The sequence below is a fragment of the Myxocyprinus asiaticus genome, chromosome 3, assembly GCF_019703515.2.
Source record: "Myxocyprinus asiaticus isolate MX2 ecotype Aquarium Trade chromosome 3, UBuf_Myxa_2, whole genome shotgun sequence".
Classification (NCBI taxonomy): Eukaryota; Metazoa; Chordata; class Actinopteri; order Cypriniformes; family Catostomidae; genus Myxocyprinus; species Myxocyprinus asiaticus.
The window spans coordinates 52,736,288-52,753,163 of NC_059346.1; the positions used below are offsets into that span (position 1 = coordinate 52,736,288).

The 16,876-nt window shown below is 43.6% G+C and overlaps 1 protein-coding gene across 4 annotated transcripts in view; it reads left to right on the forward strand.

Moving 5' to 3' along the window:
* LOC127426773 (alpha-mannosidase 2-like) overlaps positions 1 to 16,876 on the forward strand; it is a 120,290-nt gene that overhangs the window by 77,249 nt on the left and 26,165 nt on the right. For all 4 annotated transcript variants that reach the window (XR_007894862.1, XM_051673798.1, XM_051673820.1 and 1 more), the window contains exons 17-18: positions 7,631 to 7,764; positions 15,156 to 15,297. Coding sequence is in view for 3 of the 4 variants with exons in the window: in XM_051673798.1 (XP_051529758.1) it covers positions 7,631 to 7,764; positions 15,156 to 15,297 (276 nt within the window). In the remaining variant the exon portion in view is untranslated. The remainder of the gene's footprint in view (positions 1 to 7,630; positions 7,765 to 15,155; positions 15,298 to 16,876) is intronic.

Genomic DNA, 16,876 nt, shown 5'->3' on the forward strand with positions numbered 1-16,876 from the left:
AAATGTATTTGATTTAAGTTTTTAGTTTTTTAAATAAATTAATTTAATTTTCAATGCAAAATCTCTAAAGCAAGAATATTCACCAATCCCTTAGCCCAGGGGGTTAATGACGTAATTGGATATTGCGATATATATATATATATATATATATATATATATATATATATATATATATATATATATATACATATACTGGCGGCCAAATGTTTGGAATAATGTACAGATTTTGCTGTTTCAGAAGGAAACTGGTACTTTAATTCACCAAAGTGGCATTCAGCTGATCACAAAGTATAGTCAGGACATTACTGATGTAAAAAACAGCACCATCACTTTTGAAAAAAGTCATTTTTGATCAAATCTAAACAGGCCCCATTTCCAGCAGCCATCACTCCAACACCTTATCCTTGAGTAATCATGCTAAATTGCTAATTTGGTACTAGAAAATCACTTGCCAATATATCAAACACAGTTGAAAGCTATTTGGTTCATTAAATAAAGCTTAACATCGTCTTTGTGTTTGTTTTTGAGTTACCACAGTATGCAATAGACTGGCATGTCTTAAGGTAAATATTAGGTCAAAAATGTAAAAAAAAGAAACAGCTTTCTCTAGAAACTCATAAGTCAATCATTATTTTGAGGAATGAAGGCTATACAATGCTTGAAATTGCCAAAAAAAAAAAAAGATTTCATACAAAGGTGTACACTACAGTCTTCAAAGGCAAAGGACAACTGGCTCTAACAAGGACAGAAAGAGATGTGGAAGGCCAGATGTACAACTAAACAAGAGGATAAGTACATCAGAGTCTCTAGTTTGAGAAACAGATGTCTCACACGTCCTCACCTGACAGCTTCATTGAATTCTACCCGCTCAACACCAGTTTCATGTACAACATTGAGCTTTTGTGGGATCAGCTAGACTGTAAGGTGTGTGAGAAGTGCCCGACAAGACAGCCACATCTATGGCAAGTGCTACAGGAAGTGTGGGGTGAAATGTCACCTGAGTATCTGGACAAACTGACAGCTAGAATGCCAAGGATCTGCAAAGCTGTCATTGCTGCATGTGGAGGATTATTTGATGAGAACTCTTTGAAGTAGTTTAAGAAGTTCTGAATTTTTTTTTATTTCAAATTATTAATGTCCTGAAAATACATTGTGATCAGTTGAATGCTACTGGTGAATAAAAGTACCAATTTCTTTCTATAAGAGCAAAATCTGTACATTATTCCAAACTTTTGGCCACCAGTGTATATGTATGTATATATATATATATATCGTGAAGGAGGGAACAAAACAAATTTATTCACACACATGATGTATTTTCCCGGACAACGAAATACCCAACCAGTAGAGAATGCACAGATGATGTAGGTTCTTTGCCAGAGAGATGTTGCCCTTCACAACTGTTGTAAAGCCATCTTTCAAAAAGTTGAACAACACACATTTTAATTGCACTTAATTTTTTTCCAGTTTCATTTGAATTTTTAGTTAATATAAATAAAAAATAAAGTTCGAAGTTTGAAATCAAGATGTCTTCCTTTGTGTAGGCTTAACCCTAACCCTTCTTAACGAAAATTACCCCTAGCGTTCAACCAGTGGTAATACCGGTGTTCATCGGTTTGAACGTGACCAACCGACCAATCAAAACCTGGTCGACCAAGACTCTTCTCATCGACTAACATTTGGTCGACTATTAGGGGGCAGCCCTAGTCTGTACAGAGATATAAATTTTGTTAAACAGTAGTGATATAAGATTTCAATATAAGACCTCTAAGACATTCATTCAATACAGATATTAATTTCTCATTAAACTCGCTCATCTCACAGCCAAGTACATTTTACAATCTCTTAAGGCACGCCCACACCCATCTGTGACTATGTTTTAATTGTATTTAAATTGTCAACCACAAGATGTCACTGTGGCCTCCAAGCGCCACTCTGGAGCACTCTGAGTTCGACTGCTATGCCTCAGGGATAAAGCACACCCCCTCATTACCATACGGACAGATAAATGTAGAAATAAATAAATTTGGAAATAAATAATTAAGGGAGTAAATAAATGTGGAAATAAATTAATACAATTATACATAAATAAAAGTATATATGCTTATGTATGTCAGATTTTAACATTTAAGTGTTTATATGTACACCTTTTCATTTTTTTTACATTTATTTGCAAATATATTTATATATTTATATATTTTTAATAACGGCAGTCCTCATCCTCCATATATCAAGGTGGTCTTTGGCAAACTTCAGGCACGCAGCAATGTTTTTGTTGGAAAGCAGCAGCTTCCTTCATGGTGTCCTGCCATGGACACCATGCCTGTTTAATGTTTTCCATATAGACTCAGTTCCAATGATTCCTTCAAGTCTTAAACTGTCTCTCTAGGGTTCTTTTTTTTTACCTCATTGAGCATTCTGCAGTGTGCCCTTTGAGTCATCTTGGCTGGACGGCCACTTCTAGGGAGAGTAGCCACAGTACTAAATCTTATCTATTTATAGACAATTTGTCTAACTGTTTGAGATAGCTTTTGTAACCCTTTTCAGCTTTATGCAAAGCAACAATTCTTGATCGTAGGTCTTCTGAGCTGTATTTTGTCGAGGCATGGTCCACGTCAGCAGATGCTTCTTGTGAATAGCAAACTCAAAATATTTGAGTGCTTTTTATACAGGGTTCGTACAGAGTTTTGAAAGTTGTGAAAATGCTTGATTTTTGAATATGTTCCTAGAAAATGCTTGATTTTTCCTTAGGTTGTTCACAGTTATAAAAGATCTAAAATAATTTTTTATTTGAAATAGATATTATACAGTCGTTATTTTTGTGGTGTTTCATACTTCATCTGGGGACATGGGCATTGTACCATGACCCAAATATGACAAAATAACAGCAACCACGAAAATAACAACAAGCACCATTTACGCACAAAGAACAACTTTCTTGGTGTCTATATAGCACTTACAATTAAAAAGGGCCATCCAGGGGCACTCGTGGACGCTTGAGAAGATGGCCACTTAAATCCTAGCTCCGCTCCTGATTGTTTAATAAATTGCTACTCTCTTTGGTTTAAATCAAAGAATCTTGTGTTTAAAAGGCTTGGCATACAGCTAACATGTCTGAAACTCGAGATCCAAAAGATTTTCCACTTTTCGCAACTTTTCGATCACAGAAAAAGAAGAAACAAACTGCATCAGCAGAAACATCTTCATCCTCAACGGAACAAATAAACCCAGTTTTTAATGAAATACAAGCGCTTTCATTAATGGTCGTTTTGGCGCTATTGAAAATCATCTCGATGCTATATCCACCTCTGTTTCTGCAGTGCACGAGACTTTATTCAACTTGTAACAAAGAGTTTCCTCGAGCGAATCTCATTTAATGGAAGCTGAAAACAGAATCTCTACCGCAGAAGATACTCTACGGGCCCGCAAGGGTGAGCTTTCTACATTGGTTAAAATGGTGACACAGCTTCAAGCCAAAGTGGATGACATAGAGAACCGCGGAAGATGTAAAAATCTGTGAATTGTCGGTTTACCTGAAAAAGCTGAGGGATCTACCCCGCTCGCTCAATTTCTGAGAGAAATGATACCAACATGGCTTGGCCTCCCTTCTGATCTCAATCTTGAAATTGAGAGAGCACACCGATCGCTTGCACTTATTCCAGTAGTTAACGATCCACCACGGAGTGTACTGGTCAGATTTTTGCGCTACACGGACAGAGAGCGCATTCTACAGGCAGCGTTGAAAAAACGGCAGATTGCTTACGAGGACAAGCAGCTGCGTTTCTTTCAAGATCTCTCAGTGGAAGTGATAAGGAAACGCCGGGAATTCGATGCGGTGAGGAAGATCCTAGTTGATCGCAAGATGTTCCGTGGTTTTGCATACCCTGCCAAGCTGCGCTGTCTCCACGAGTCGGAGCTTCGTATTTTCAGCACTCCGACTGCAGTGAAGGAGTTCGTAGAGACTTTTTAAGCTAAGTGATAAAGGGATTCTTATCAGTTTTATATCACCTCTATCATATTTGGAGGAAAGTAGCTTGAACCTCCCCGGGACCTCATATGTCATATACTTATTTCTAATCTGTTCAGAATGGCAGATTCGGTTATGTTACATCACTGACTTTATATATTTTTTATATATTATATACATTCTTTCCTGTGCGAGTTTTCCGGGATAATATTAATGGTTAGACTTTACTGGAGCAGATTAACGTTTGCGTTTCTCACAATGGGTAATTTTCTGAACCTTATGTTGGTAACAGGTATAGTTATTCTTTGCTTGAGACCAATGGGGTACAGAGACCTAGGTTCAAGGGTATTTGGTTGGCCCTTTTGTTTGAGGACAGAACCGGGGATGTTTTTCTTTTGTTACTTGTTCCTTGATGTTAAAAACCCATCAGACATTTTTATTGTTTTTTTTTTGTTTTGTTTTTTCTAATATTACATTAGCAGTCTATTACTTCTTCATATCTCATTTTTATGCAGAGCTGGACTAGGTTTATGATATGGAATGTTAAGGGATTAGGGCACGTGGTAAAAAGGAAAAAAAACTGACTTTTTAAAAAAAAGGATAAAGCAACAGTTCCCATGCTTCAGAAACACATCTATTGGACAGTGAACATTTGAAATTGAATCGTGATTGGGTGGGTCAAGTATATTTTTTCGCTGTGGCGACTTGACATGGCAGGCGTGAGCGTGAAGGCGGGCCTGGACTGTGGAAATGAGGCGGGCCTGGACCGTGGAAATGAGGCGGGCATGGACCGTGGAACTGAGGCAGGCCTAGAGACCAGGGAGACCAGAGCAGATCAGGTGGAGGGCCAGGAGACCAAGGAGACCAGAGTAGATTAGGCGGATGGTCAGGAGACCAGAGAGATCAGGCGAACGGCCAGGAGACCAGAGCAGATCAGGTGGATGGCCAGGAGACCAGAGCAGATCAGGCGGACGGCCAGGAGACCAGGGAGACCAGAGCAGATCAGGCGGACGGCCAGGAGACCAGGGAGACCAGAGCAGATCAGGCGGACGGCCTGTGACATGGCATGGAGCAGGCTGAGGCGTGGCTGTGACATGGCCTGGAGCTGACTCTGGCTTGGCTGTGACATGGCCTGGAGCTGACTCTGGTGTGGCTGTGACTTGGCCTGGAGCTGACTCTGGCATGGCTGTGACATGGCCTGGAGCTGACTCTAGCGTGGCTGTGACATGGCCTGGAGCTGACTCTGGCGTGGCTGTGACATGGCCTGGAGCTGACTCTGGCGTGGCTGTGACATGGCCTGGAGCTGACTCTGGCATGGCTGTGACAGCTATGGGAGGCTCAAGGGACGAAGCCATGGTAGCGGAGCCATGGTAGGCTCGAGACTAAGAGTCCTGGATGATTGGGAACAACCCTCAGTGGTTGTGAACATGAGCCGAGTCTTGGGAGCGACCTCTGTGGTCGTGGGCATGGACTGTGTCTCAGGAACGACCTTTGGGGTCGTGGGTGTAGACAAAGACTTGGGAATGACCTCTGTGGTCGTGGGCATGGACTGAGACTCGGGAACGACCTCTGTAGTCATGGGTGTAGACAGAGACTCGGGTACGACCTCCGTGGTCGTGGGCATATACAGTGACTTGGAAACGACCTCCGTGGTCGTGTACATGGGCAGAGACTCGGAGACAACCTCTGTGGTCGTGAACATGGGCAGAGACTTGGAAATGACCTCTGTGGTCGTGTACATGGGCAGATACTCGGAAACGACCTCCGTGGTCGTGTACATGGGCAGAGACTCGGAGACGACCTCTGTGGTCATGAACATGGGCTGAGACTTAGGAACGACCTCCGTGGTCATGAACATGGGCAGAGACTTGGAAACGACCTCCGTGGTCATGAACATGGGCAGAGACTTGGAAACGACCTCCGTGGTCGTGTACATGGGCAGAGACTTGGAAACGAAAGCCTTTCTCCTCATCCTCCTCTAGGAGGTCGAAATTGGCAATGCAGGCAGACGGACGAGGCTGGCAATGCAGGCTCTGGGATGGACAAGGCTGGCAAGCAGGCTCTGTGACGGACGAAGCTTCCAGCTCGTTGGCCATGGCAGGCATGGGCATTGGTTTTGGGTTGTTACTAGGGTCGTACTTGTTTAACCAAGTCAAGAGAACCCACCGCTGAGTCTCAATAGTCACGTTTCCACTATCAGGCCAGTGAAGGCCAGGGCTATCAACTGCTTCAGCTTCAGACCTCGACCCCGAGACCATTCCCACCATCGGGCCAATAGACCACTAAAAACCTAAAACCCACCCTTATTAAGCCGCCTTGGTGCCAGTGTCATACACCCATTTGGTTTACAAGCAAGAGGGAAGCTCAAGCTGAGGTATAAGACCCTTGAGACTAGCTAGCCCTCAAAATGAACATGGTGGAGACTGAAGCTGCCATCTGTTTACTTATTTTGGTCTTTGCTTGGTGGAAAGCGAGACCTGACTCAGCTAAACTCCGCCTTTGACATTGACCCCACCTCAGTTCCCAGTTGCCCTTCTTTGGCCCAAGGGTAATTGGCAGGCCAAAGGCGCATGGCCGTTGGCTTCGAGGAAGTTCCGAAGAGGCATGCTGAAGCCCAGAAGTGACTGTGGGAACGCAACTGGCCCTGGCTTGGACTAGCACGCCCTCATTTGGCCCGACAGTGGAACGCAGCTTATGATAGTCTGGTTCCTAGATATGGCTCGGGTCTATAGGAGTTTTTTGCCTGTTTATTGTCTGGCAGGCAGAAATCAAAAGTATTGCTTGAAAAAAATAACATTACATCTCTCCTTAACAAGCCAAATGATTTGAGGTGTTCATGTCTGTAGCATGCGGGATGACTTTGGCAAAGATTAATAACTAGGGTTAATGAAGACACGGTCATGTTGAAAATGTTTAAAGCTCTCCTACTTTATACTATCATAACCTTGTTTTCATGGTTGCGTTGCTTTACAGAGCATGCTACCTACCTTTAAGGAATTTATTTTCATTAAATGAAATGAAATAAATATATTTTATTCCCAAATGATTAATTAGTCTAACCTAGAAATATAGTATTTTGCAACATTTCTGAAGACATATCCAGATATATATTCACTATGCTTTTATAAATGTAATTCCTCATGTTCTCTTTCGGCTTTGGCCAGGGGACGCCATTGAGAATGAAACATCAAAACAAATTCCTGAAGTAAAAAAGAAAACAAACTGAGTGCTGCTGGCAAATGTACAATTTTGTCTGATTTTGTCTTATTTTGTATGTGATGATGTGTGCCTAATGTCAAACAGTAAATGAGCTGTTGTTTTGTGTATTACTGACATTTTCCAACATTTTTGTTCATCAGCCTAATGACTCAATAAAGAAGTGTTTTTTGTTTTATTTTTTTGATCCCTGAAGTACTGATAGTACAGATTAAAAAAATGACACACTACAGCTTTAAGTCTGTGATCCATGTTAAAATACTTTCTCTTATCCCATCTTAATAAACAGAGACAACTATATGCAAGACATTCATAGGTTGATTTCACTGAAAATTGTGGTGCTATCAAAACTACAGTAATACAGGAAACAGATAAGTCTCTCCCCTCTGTTGTCATAGCTCTTTCAGATCTTTTTTTGACCCCTCTCTCTCTGTCTCTCTTTCTCAGGTGTAGAGGGCCAGTCTGTTGAGATCTATAACACTGTAGATATAAGGGGCGAATTCAACCGTGAAATTGCAATGAGGATAACATCGGATCTGGATAGTGAGGATCGATTCTTTACCGACCTCAATGGTTACCAGGTAAGGCCTCAGTATATCCCTTTTTCTCTCTACTTGAAACACACATATACTTCAGCATGTGTCCAAGGGACAGGCGATAAAGCCATTGCTTCCCTAATGAGCGACCAAGAAAATTTAATCAGTTATGTTCTGATTGGCTGAGATTGTGTGGCGTCATGAAGTATTTACGCTTTCATTGTGTACATGCAAATTGGAATAACTGGAAACTTGTCGTATCGCACCTGGTATAAAAAAAGCTATTCTATTTTAAACTCTTTTCCCAACAGTAGACAAATGTTGTATGAGAATTATCAGTTTTTATGCACCAAAAACCTTAGAAAATAGCACTGACTTGAATAAGACACATTATATAGTAAGCCGAATTTTGCATAGAAAGTAGGGGTGGAAAAAAATCAATTCTGATACAAATCGCGATTCTTGAGACAAACGATTTAAAATCATCTTCCTGTTGAAAAATCTTTTTTTTATGTAATTTAATTGAAAATAAATTACAGGTTTACCTTAATGCTAATACAATGATTGATAAATATACATAGGAAGCTATATTTGTTGCAGAGTTCCACACGAAAAGATTTTCTCAGAGAAGTTTCGTCTCATTAATGCACCGCTTGATCACTGTCGGATGTCAAATCCCCTGCTGTTAGTAATAATGTTCCTGTTTTTATGTATAATCCACAGGTTTATTGTGGAGAATATTTGTCAGGAGTCATTCTGCAGGTTCTGGCTAACACTGCCTTAATAAATAGTTTGGCAGTAAAAAGGCTCATCAAACTGCCGTGAACTACATGTTGCGCAGCCGCAACCTTTCTTTCTGAGAAAAAGAGTCAACTCAGCTAAATATATCAAAACATCAACTTGCAATACTTATAGAATCACAATACTTTAAAAATCGCAATACATATCAAATTGGCAAATAAATATTGCTTTAATATCAAATCGGGAGTTCTGTGGCAATCCCCAGCCCTAATAGAATGGCAGCATGTTTGCACTGAAAAGAATGACAGTGATTTAAATTTAAGCACTTGTAGCGCTATTCCAGCACATTTTGAGCCTACTTAAGCTGTATTGCAGGTGGTTCGTGAATAAGACAGAGGGTTTTGTACTGAAATACCACGCACTAAAGTGGCACTGTTTAGTGGCTTTGTGACAAAGCTTGATAAAAATCACAGCCATTTTGATTTCTTGTTTGTTGTGAATTTTCATACATTTCTGATCAAAGTTTGCATAGCTGAATGAAAGCGAAACGCATTCATAACAGCTTCGAAGGGAATGTAAATAACTTTTGTGTGTCTTCCAGGTGTCAGAGTAACTGGTTTCAGTTATAAACAAAACTCTGAATCAAAAAGCACATTATTAACTCAATTTAACTGAATTCTGAATAGCCTCTTGTTAGGCTCACATTAAATTGGAAAGATTTAGGCCATGTCCACTCTAGTACGTTTCTGTTTGAAAACGTATTGTTTCTGTTGTTTTTTCTACGTTTTGGCCTTCCAAAATGAGACAGTGTTTTTGACAGCGAAAACAGAGCTTTTAGACAAAGCTCTCCCAAGTGGATACATTTTAAAATTGCATCTTCACGTTGTAATGTGGATAGGAGAAAACAAAGAACGATTACATATTTATTGTCATGTGATGCAGTCATGTGATCCATTCAACCTAAAACAATCAAGATCTTCTAATTCCCCACACTGGCCATTATCAATCATGGCTTCCTAATAATCCCCATCCATTAATTGGCTCTATCACTCCACTCTCTCCTCTCCACCAGTTAGAGTCTGACCGATATGGGATTTTTGAGACCAATACCGATTTTAGAGAGGGAAAATTGTCCTGGTTACTTTGTAACCTCCGTTCCCTGTTGGAGGGAATGAGACATTGTTTCGATGTAGTGACACCAGGGGTCACTCTTGGGAGCCCCAAACACCTCTGCTTTTTGAAAAAAGGCCAATGGGAATTGGCGAGTGGAATTTGCATGCCTCTCCCCTGGACATACGGGTATAAAAGGAGCTGGTATGCAACCACTCATTCAGGTTTTGTGCTGAGGAGCCAAGACAAGGTCCCGGCCATTTCAGCGGGTTGTTCAGTGTTGTGGCAAGAGGGACACAAAGTCTCGTTCCCTCCATCAGGGAACAGAGGTTACAAAAGTAACCAGGACGTTCCCTACCTGTCGCTCACTAGATGTTGTGTCGATGTAGTGACACTAGGGGTCCCTATACAAAATGCCACAACTAGCTGAACTGTGTTACGTGGACTGGTGATGCGAGATGGGCAGACCGCTGTGTGCCTCGTTGCCAGTGCACCAGGCTGTCACGTAACCTCCCCCAACACTCTTATGAGCATCGGACGGTCCTTCGGTAACAAGTCGACTGCCCAACAAATAGGGACAGGCTAGCCCAGCCGTGGCCTCTTTTACTCTGTTTTTTCTCCCCAAAAAGAGTGGAATTTGTTAACCGACTGGGGGCCGTAAATGTCGGGGGGGTGTCACTCCCAAGGGGAAGACACCGCGGAGACCACACCCCACCCAGAGAAAAAAGGGGGGGGTGGTAGGGGGGTATTTTGAGTGGAAATACATCACATGGTCTTACCGAGTCTTGTCAGAAGTATGTCATATGGAGAAGTCCCATGGTATGTCCTACCCGAGGGGGGAAGTGTTTTTACAAACATGGTGACCTGGGGCAGAGGGGCCTCGCCCAAGGAAGACGCAGTTTACCGACAGGGAAACGATTTAGTGGAAGATATCACATGGGGTCACCTACGGGGAACCACCACATGTGGAGCTCCTACCTCAGTACAGGGCCTAATTAGCACACGTACTGGGCTGGCAGCGAGTTTCTCCGCAAACTTGTCCACCACTGGGCTAAGGAGGAAAGTCATCCAGGGATCACAACTTGTGAACATGACTGGGAGTCAAAAGCACATGTCTTCACCTCATGGGAGGGGTGCAAGTGGTACACCCGGCCAGCTGTCCCGGAACTTACCTGTTCGGGCCTGACAACGCACGGGACGAAACCGGCTTAACCCCGAGATTATAGAACCTCGCAAAGGTGTTGGGTATTGCCCAGCCCGCTGCTCTGCAGATGTCTGCCAAAGAGGCGCCACTGACTAGGGCCCAGGAGGCTGCTACACTCCTAGTATAGTGGGCTTGTAGCCCCACGGGGGGTGGCACGTCCTGGGCGTGATATGCCATCACGATGGCGTCAGCGACCCAGTGAGCGATCCTCTGTTTGGAGACAGCGCTTCCTTTCCGCTGTCCGCCAAAGCAGACAAAGAGCTGCTCGGAGCTTCTAAAGCTCTGCGTGCGATCCAAATAGATGCATAAAGCATGCACCAGACACAGCAATGCCTAGGCTGGGTCTGCCTCCTCCTGGGGCAGCGCTTGAAGGTTCACCACCTGATCCCTAAACGGGGTCGTGGGAACCTTGGGCACATAGCCCGGTCGGGGTCTCAGGATCACGTGAGAGTAACCCGGACCGAACTCCAGACATGATTCGCTGACAGAGAACGCCTGCAGGTTCCCTACCCTCTTGTTGGAAGTGAGCGCAGTCAGGAGGGCAGTCTTCAAAGAGAGTGCCTTAAGCTCAACTGACTCCACGGGCTCAAAGGGAGCACCCCATAGACCCCGAAGGACTACAGAGAGGTCCCACGAGGGTATGAGGGCATACATACACCTTCAAGGTGGAGGGGGACAGCCGCCCCTCCAGCCTCTCCTGCAGGAGGTCTTCTGGGGGTCTTTGCGTCGGGAAGAACACCACTTAATGAACAGATGCCACTTCAAGGCATACAGGCGCTTCATAGAGGGAGCCCTAGCCTGAGTGATCGGTAGGCCACTTAGGTCTTCTGCGTCCTGTCCAAGGGCCAGAGATTCCAGAGGTCTGGTTGCGGTGCCAGATGGTGCCCCGTCCCTGAGAAAGAAGGTCCTTCCTCAGGGAAATCCTCGGGGGGGGGGGGGCTTTCACGAGGAGCGTGCGGTCCGAGAACAAGTAGATCGTCCAAGTAACAAGTTCAAGTAGGCTTACTGGGGGAAACGCGTATTTGCGTAGTCCAGGGGGCCAGCTGTGTGCCTATACCGAGGGGTGCCTCAGTCAGGGCGTACCAATGGGGCAGTGGGAGGATTCCCAGGAAGCAAACAGGTCTACCTGTGCTCGACCGAATCGACTCCAAATCAGCTGGACCACCTGGGGGTGGAGTCTCCACTCTCCCCTGAGCGTAAACTGTCGTGACAGCACATCTGCTACGGTGTTGAGGTCGCCCAGGATGTGAGTGGCCTGTAGTGACTTGAGGCACTGCTGACTCCAGAGGAGGAGACGGCGGGTGAGTTGTGACATGCAACGGGAGCGTAGACCGCCTTGACGGTTGATGTATGCTACCTTCGCCGTGTTGTCTGTCCGGACCAACACGTGCTTGCCCTGGATCAACGGCCGGAACCTCCGCAGGGCGAGCAGTACTGCCAACAGCTCGAGGCAGTTGATGTGCCAACGCAGCCGCGGGCCAGTCCAGGAGTCGGTGGCTGTGTGCCCATTGCATACGGTGCCCCAGCCCATCTTGGAGGCATCCGGCATAACCACAGCACGCCTGGAGACCTGCTCTAGGGGAACTCCTGCCCGTAGAAATGCAAGGTCAGTCCAAGGGCTGAAGAGGCGTGACAGATTGGCGTGATGACCATGCGATGTATCCCGCGGCGCCATGCCCATCTCGGGACTCAAGTCTGAAGCCAGTGCTGAAGTGGTCTCATATGCATCAACCCGAGCGGTGTGGCAACCGCTGAGGATGCCATATGCCCCAGGAGCCTCTGAAAAAGTTTCAGTGGAACCACTGTCTTCTATCTGAACGCCTTCAGACAGTTCAGCACCGACCGTGCGCACTCGTTCGTGAGGCATACCGTCATCGAGACCGAGTCCAACTCCAAGCCGAGAAACTGTCGCACCCTTCCGTAGAAGGGTAGCGATCTCCGCACGCAAGGTAGCGGCATTTTCGCCCTTCGCCGAGGTGAAGCGGACACCACTGAACTTGGGCAGGCGCCTGGTGAACTGAATCGCATAGCCGAGTCGGACGGTCCGGGGAAAGCGTGAGCCGCCACGCGTCCAAACTCCGGGTGAGGGGGACCAAGGGGATAATCACATTGGACGTACCGGTGGGTGGGGCCTCGCGGCGGGGCGGAGCCTGAGGCGCCATGTCGAGGGGGCGCGAACCCTGTGGCCATGCTGAATCCAGAGACATCGAAGCACTTACCTGGCTTCTGACGCCCACCATAAGATTGGTTGAGGAGGGGGGAGGAAGAACATCGTCCCCGCAGTCCATCGGAACCAACCCGGTGTGGGCATGTTTGTGCCACAGCTGGGCACGCAGGAGCGCCAAACCTGCCAAAATGGGACGGTGGACGGTGGTTGTGACGACGGCCGTGCGCACCTGACATGTGACCCAGAGAACAAGGAAACCACTCTTTTGTTGAAGTTTTGGGTCCCGCAGCCTCTTGGGCATGCGGCGAAAGATGAAACAGTACTGTTTAGTATCAGTCAAATGCTGACCATTAAAATAAAGAATAAATACGAATAAAATAAATAGCTAAATAAACATCAGTATTACTGTTTAGTATCAGTCAAATGCTGACCATTAAAATAAAGAATAAATGAAAATAAAATAAATAGCTAAATAAACACCAGTATTACTGTTTAGTATCAGTCAAATGCTGACTATATTAATATTGCCGAGTCAAGATAAACGGCAACAGCATTCTGCTAAACAATTTCAAGGGAAACTTTCAATGGTGGAAAACCAGACTTTTAAATATTACATTTTATAAATGCAACGACTGGAATTGTTCGGTTGAAGGGGGTACCAAACTGTGAATCCTGAACAAAACAGTTTGGTGAATAAATGTTTACTCATTAGCTTCCACTCAGATGACAACAATGAAAGTAGCTATGTGGTTAGCTAGTTAGCTATAAGCTCGTTGTCACGGAGAGTAAAAGACGGACGTTGTTTATTTTACTTTCCAGCATTGTGTCTCACCAATATCGGTCGGGACCTACCACCAATAGCTGGTGTGTGGTGAGCGTACTGGCACACTATGGCTGCCGTCACATCATCCAGCTGAATTGCTGTCCAGCGACAGAAAACAAAGACAATTGCGTTTCAGACCGTACATGGGACGGCGATTTTCCGCATATGCAGTAAGGGGATTTAAGAGTTTTCATAAGTTTCCGTGTAGACGAGCAACTTTTGGAAAACACTTGAAAATGGGAGTGTGGACAGAGAGCGTTTGGAAAACGAAACACCATTTTCAAATGTATCCGGATGAATGTGGACGCAGTCTTAGTGATTTTTAAAATGTTTTTGACTGAATGATAAAACGTGTCCCTTTTTAGCTGAATCAGTTTCCACTTTAGCTTTAACAAACTCATCATATTCCTTGTTGTGTAGAGCTTTAAGCTGAGTTATCAAATAAGTTGTGTTGAAAGTTTTAACAGTAGTTTCACCTCTTGAAATTCTAGCAGTGCAAAGATTAGAAACTGCAACTCTGCTGTCATTGTCACCCATTCAATGTAATTCCACACAGGAGAAACTTTCACACACAGCACGAGTTGTCAGCTAATTGTCTGTGTTTTTCCACCCCCTTTTGACAGGAAATAATCAGTGCTGATTATCGGCTGCTTATAAACAATCAAATAATCTGATGTCCGATAGTTCAGAAAACTGCAGTTATCGGCCGATACAGATGTTTGGCTGAAACACCTCTATTAACAATAATGAGCAGCATGTAGTTGCTTGAATCCACTTCATGGTCTAAAATAAGGACGAGTAGTTGGAATAATTATATTTACTGACATGTAATACTAATCTACAAAGGAGTTAGTTTGTTAATGTGATTGTTTTGACAGTCTGATTTCAGTTGATAGCGCTCAAAGCACGTAGTTGTTGTTTTTGAAAGGCATAATGAAAATGTCATTTTTTTTGACAAACAATTAATCAAATGCAGGGTTTAGAGTGTGCTGTAGGGCTGACCAAAACAAACAAGTGTCAATTCAAATCACTCTAACTGTCATATTTCTTCGGTATGTTGGCGAATTAGTGCGGCATTCAATTAGCTGATAATGTCTCTTTGGCCTTGGCCGGGATTAAGTACTTTTCTTCTGTCCAAACTAATTAGCTGAATTCCCTAAACAAATGCCTCATGAATAAAAACATTGGAATATCCAATACATTTCCCTTCCAGTCACATTAACACACACACACACACAAACAAACAATGACGCTCATGATTTTGCAGTGTTTTTCCTTCAGATAAGTGTCTCCACATGCCCACACTCTGTGTTATCAGGGCATTGAACAGGGGGAGTTTGGAGTGTTTCCTCCCTGCAGTGCTCTAAACATGCCTTGGGCTGTTTTCACAGGTGCAGCCGAGGAAAACTATGGCTAAACTCCCCCTGCAGGCAAACTTCTACCCGATGACCAGCATGGCCTACCTGCAGGACTCCAGCGCCAGACTCTCTCTGCTCACCGCACAGTCGCTGGGAGCGGCCAGCCTCAAGAGTGGTCAGAATCTTTCAAATTCACATTCAAGTGCTTCAGTGGAGTGTATAAAAAGCAATGTAGTGCTGTACCTGTATGAGCTTTTTAAATTTTCTTTTCTTTAAAGCTGAAGTGTGTAACTTCTGCAGTATTTAAATTAGGACTGGGCAATTTAACGATATATATTGTGGCGACGATATAAAGTGTCAACCAATAGAGATTTTGCTATATCGTGTATATCGCGATATGTAAATATCCATGTGCGCAGCGTGGGCTTATCTATCTGTGGGCAGGGCTTCACGTGGGACTGAGGGTATTGAAGAAACATGGACAGGGTTTTTCCGGCATTGAATATTTCACGTGACTGTGGCGCGTGCTATCTCTGGAGTTCCGAAGTGCGAGCGAATCCAGCAGGCTTTCCGATATTTGTGCTTCAGAGACAGGAGAGCTCAGAGCGGGATCACTCGCACTACTCAATCATTTTTGACCCAGGAAAATCCCAAATGGAGAAAGACAACTCCACAGAAGGGATGACTCCCAAACAGGTCAAGAAAATGAAGAGGAGCTTGTTATTAAAACAGGCGCGACATCTGTGGTTCGCACGACGATAATCACTTGTAATACAATAATCTGTTTCGACATCTCAAAATGAAGCACGCAGAAGAATATTATGAAAGCCAAAAGATGATCTCCGCATTAATTTGTTAATTTTTGTATTTATTTTGCAAGAAGTGATATGTATTTTATATTTATTTTCTTCAAGAAGTGTTTATTTTTGTTGGATTATTATTAGTTTTTTTACTTATGTTTTATTTTCTTTGTCGCATTGCTTTGAGAAGATCTTAAGTTTCTTGAGCAAAGTTTATAATAATAATAATACTGGTCAACAACATTTTAAACTTTAATGTGGCATACTGTTATATTTAGCATTTTGGTAAGGTTGATTTAAATGTATTTACTTACTTTGACATTGTCATGTCTCAAATAAAGGAGTTCCAAAAATAGGCATTACAATATGGTTATTTTCTATATAAACCGATTTTTATAGATTTTTCCAGAAAACTTTTACTATATCATGATAAATATAATTATTGTGACATAAAATTACTCATATCATGAAATAAGACTTTGGTCATATCGCCCACCCCTAATTTAAATACTTTCTCCTATCCCAGCCTATGATTCAGAGCAATTATAAGTGAACTATTCTTATGTTGATTTCCTCAAAAAAACTAAAAACTGTCTCTCTTGCACTAAAAATTGCTCAGTTGTTTTTTTACAGCCCATTCAGCCAGACACAGCAACACTGACTCGCCAGTGGTGTTAGTTTGGGGCAGGACTGTCTGTTTGGACAATCAATGGCAGACAGGGGGAATGTTCAAAAAGCTGTAATTCTTTTTTTTGCAATTCCACTTGGTGGCGCAAGTGGTGTAAGAAATGACACTTAAATTTAATAAAATAAAGTAAATATCTGGTTTCCCAAGAATTCCTAACACCCCTTCCACCCCAATCTGTGTGTTCTATTATTTAGTAGTCACGACCCAAACGCAAGCCATTGGTTGAGCCTGAAGTTGACATGTCGGACTGCTCAAACAAACAGGGC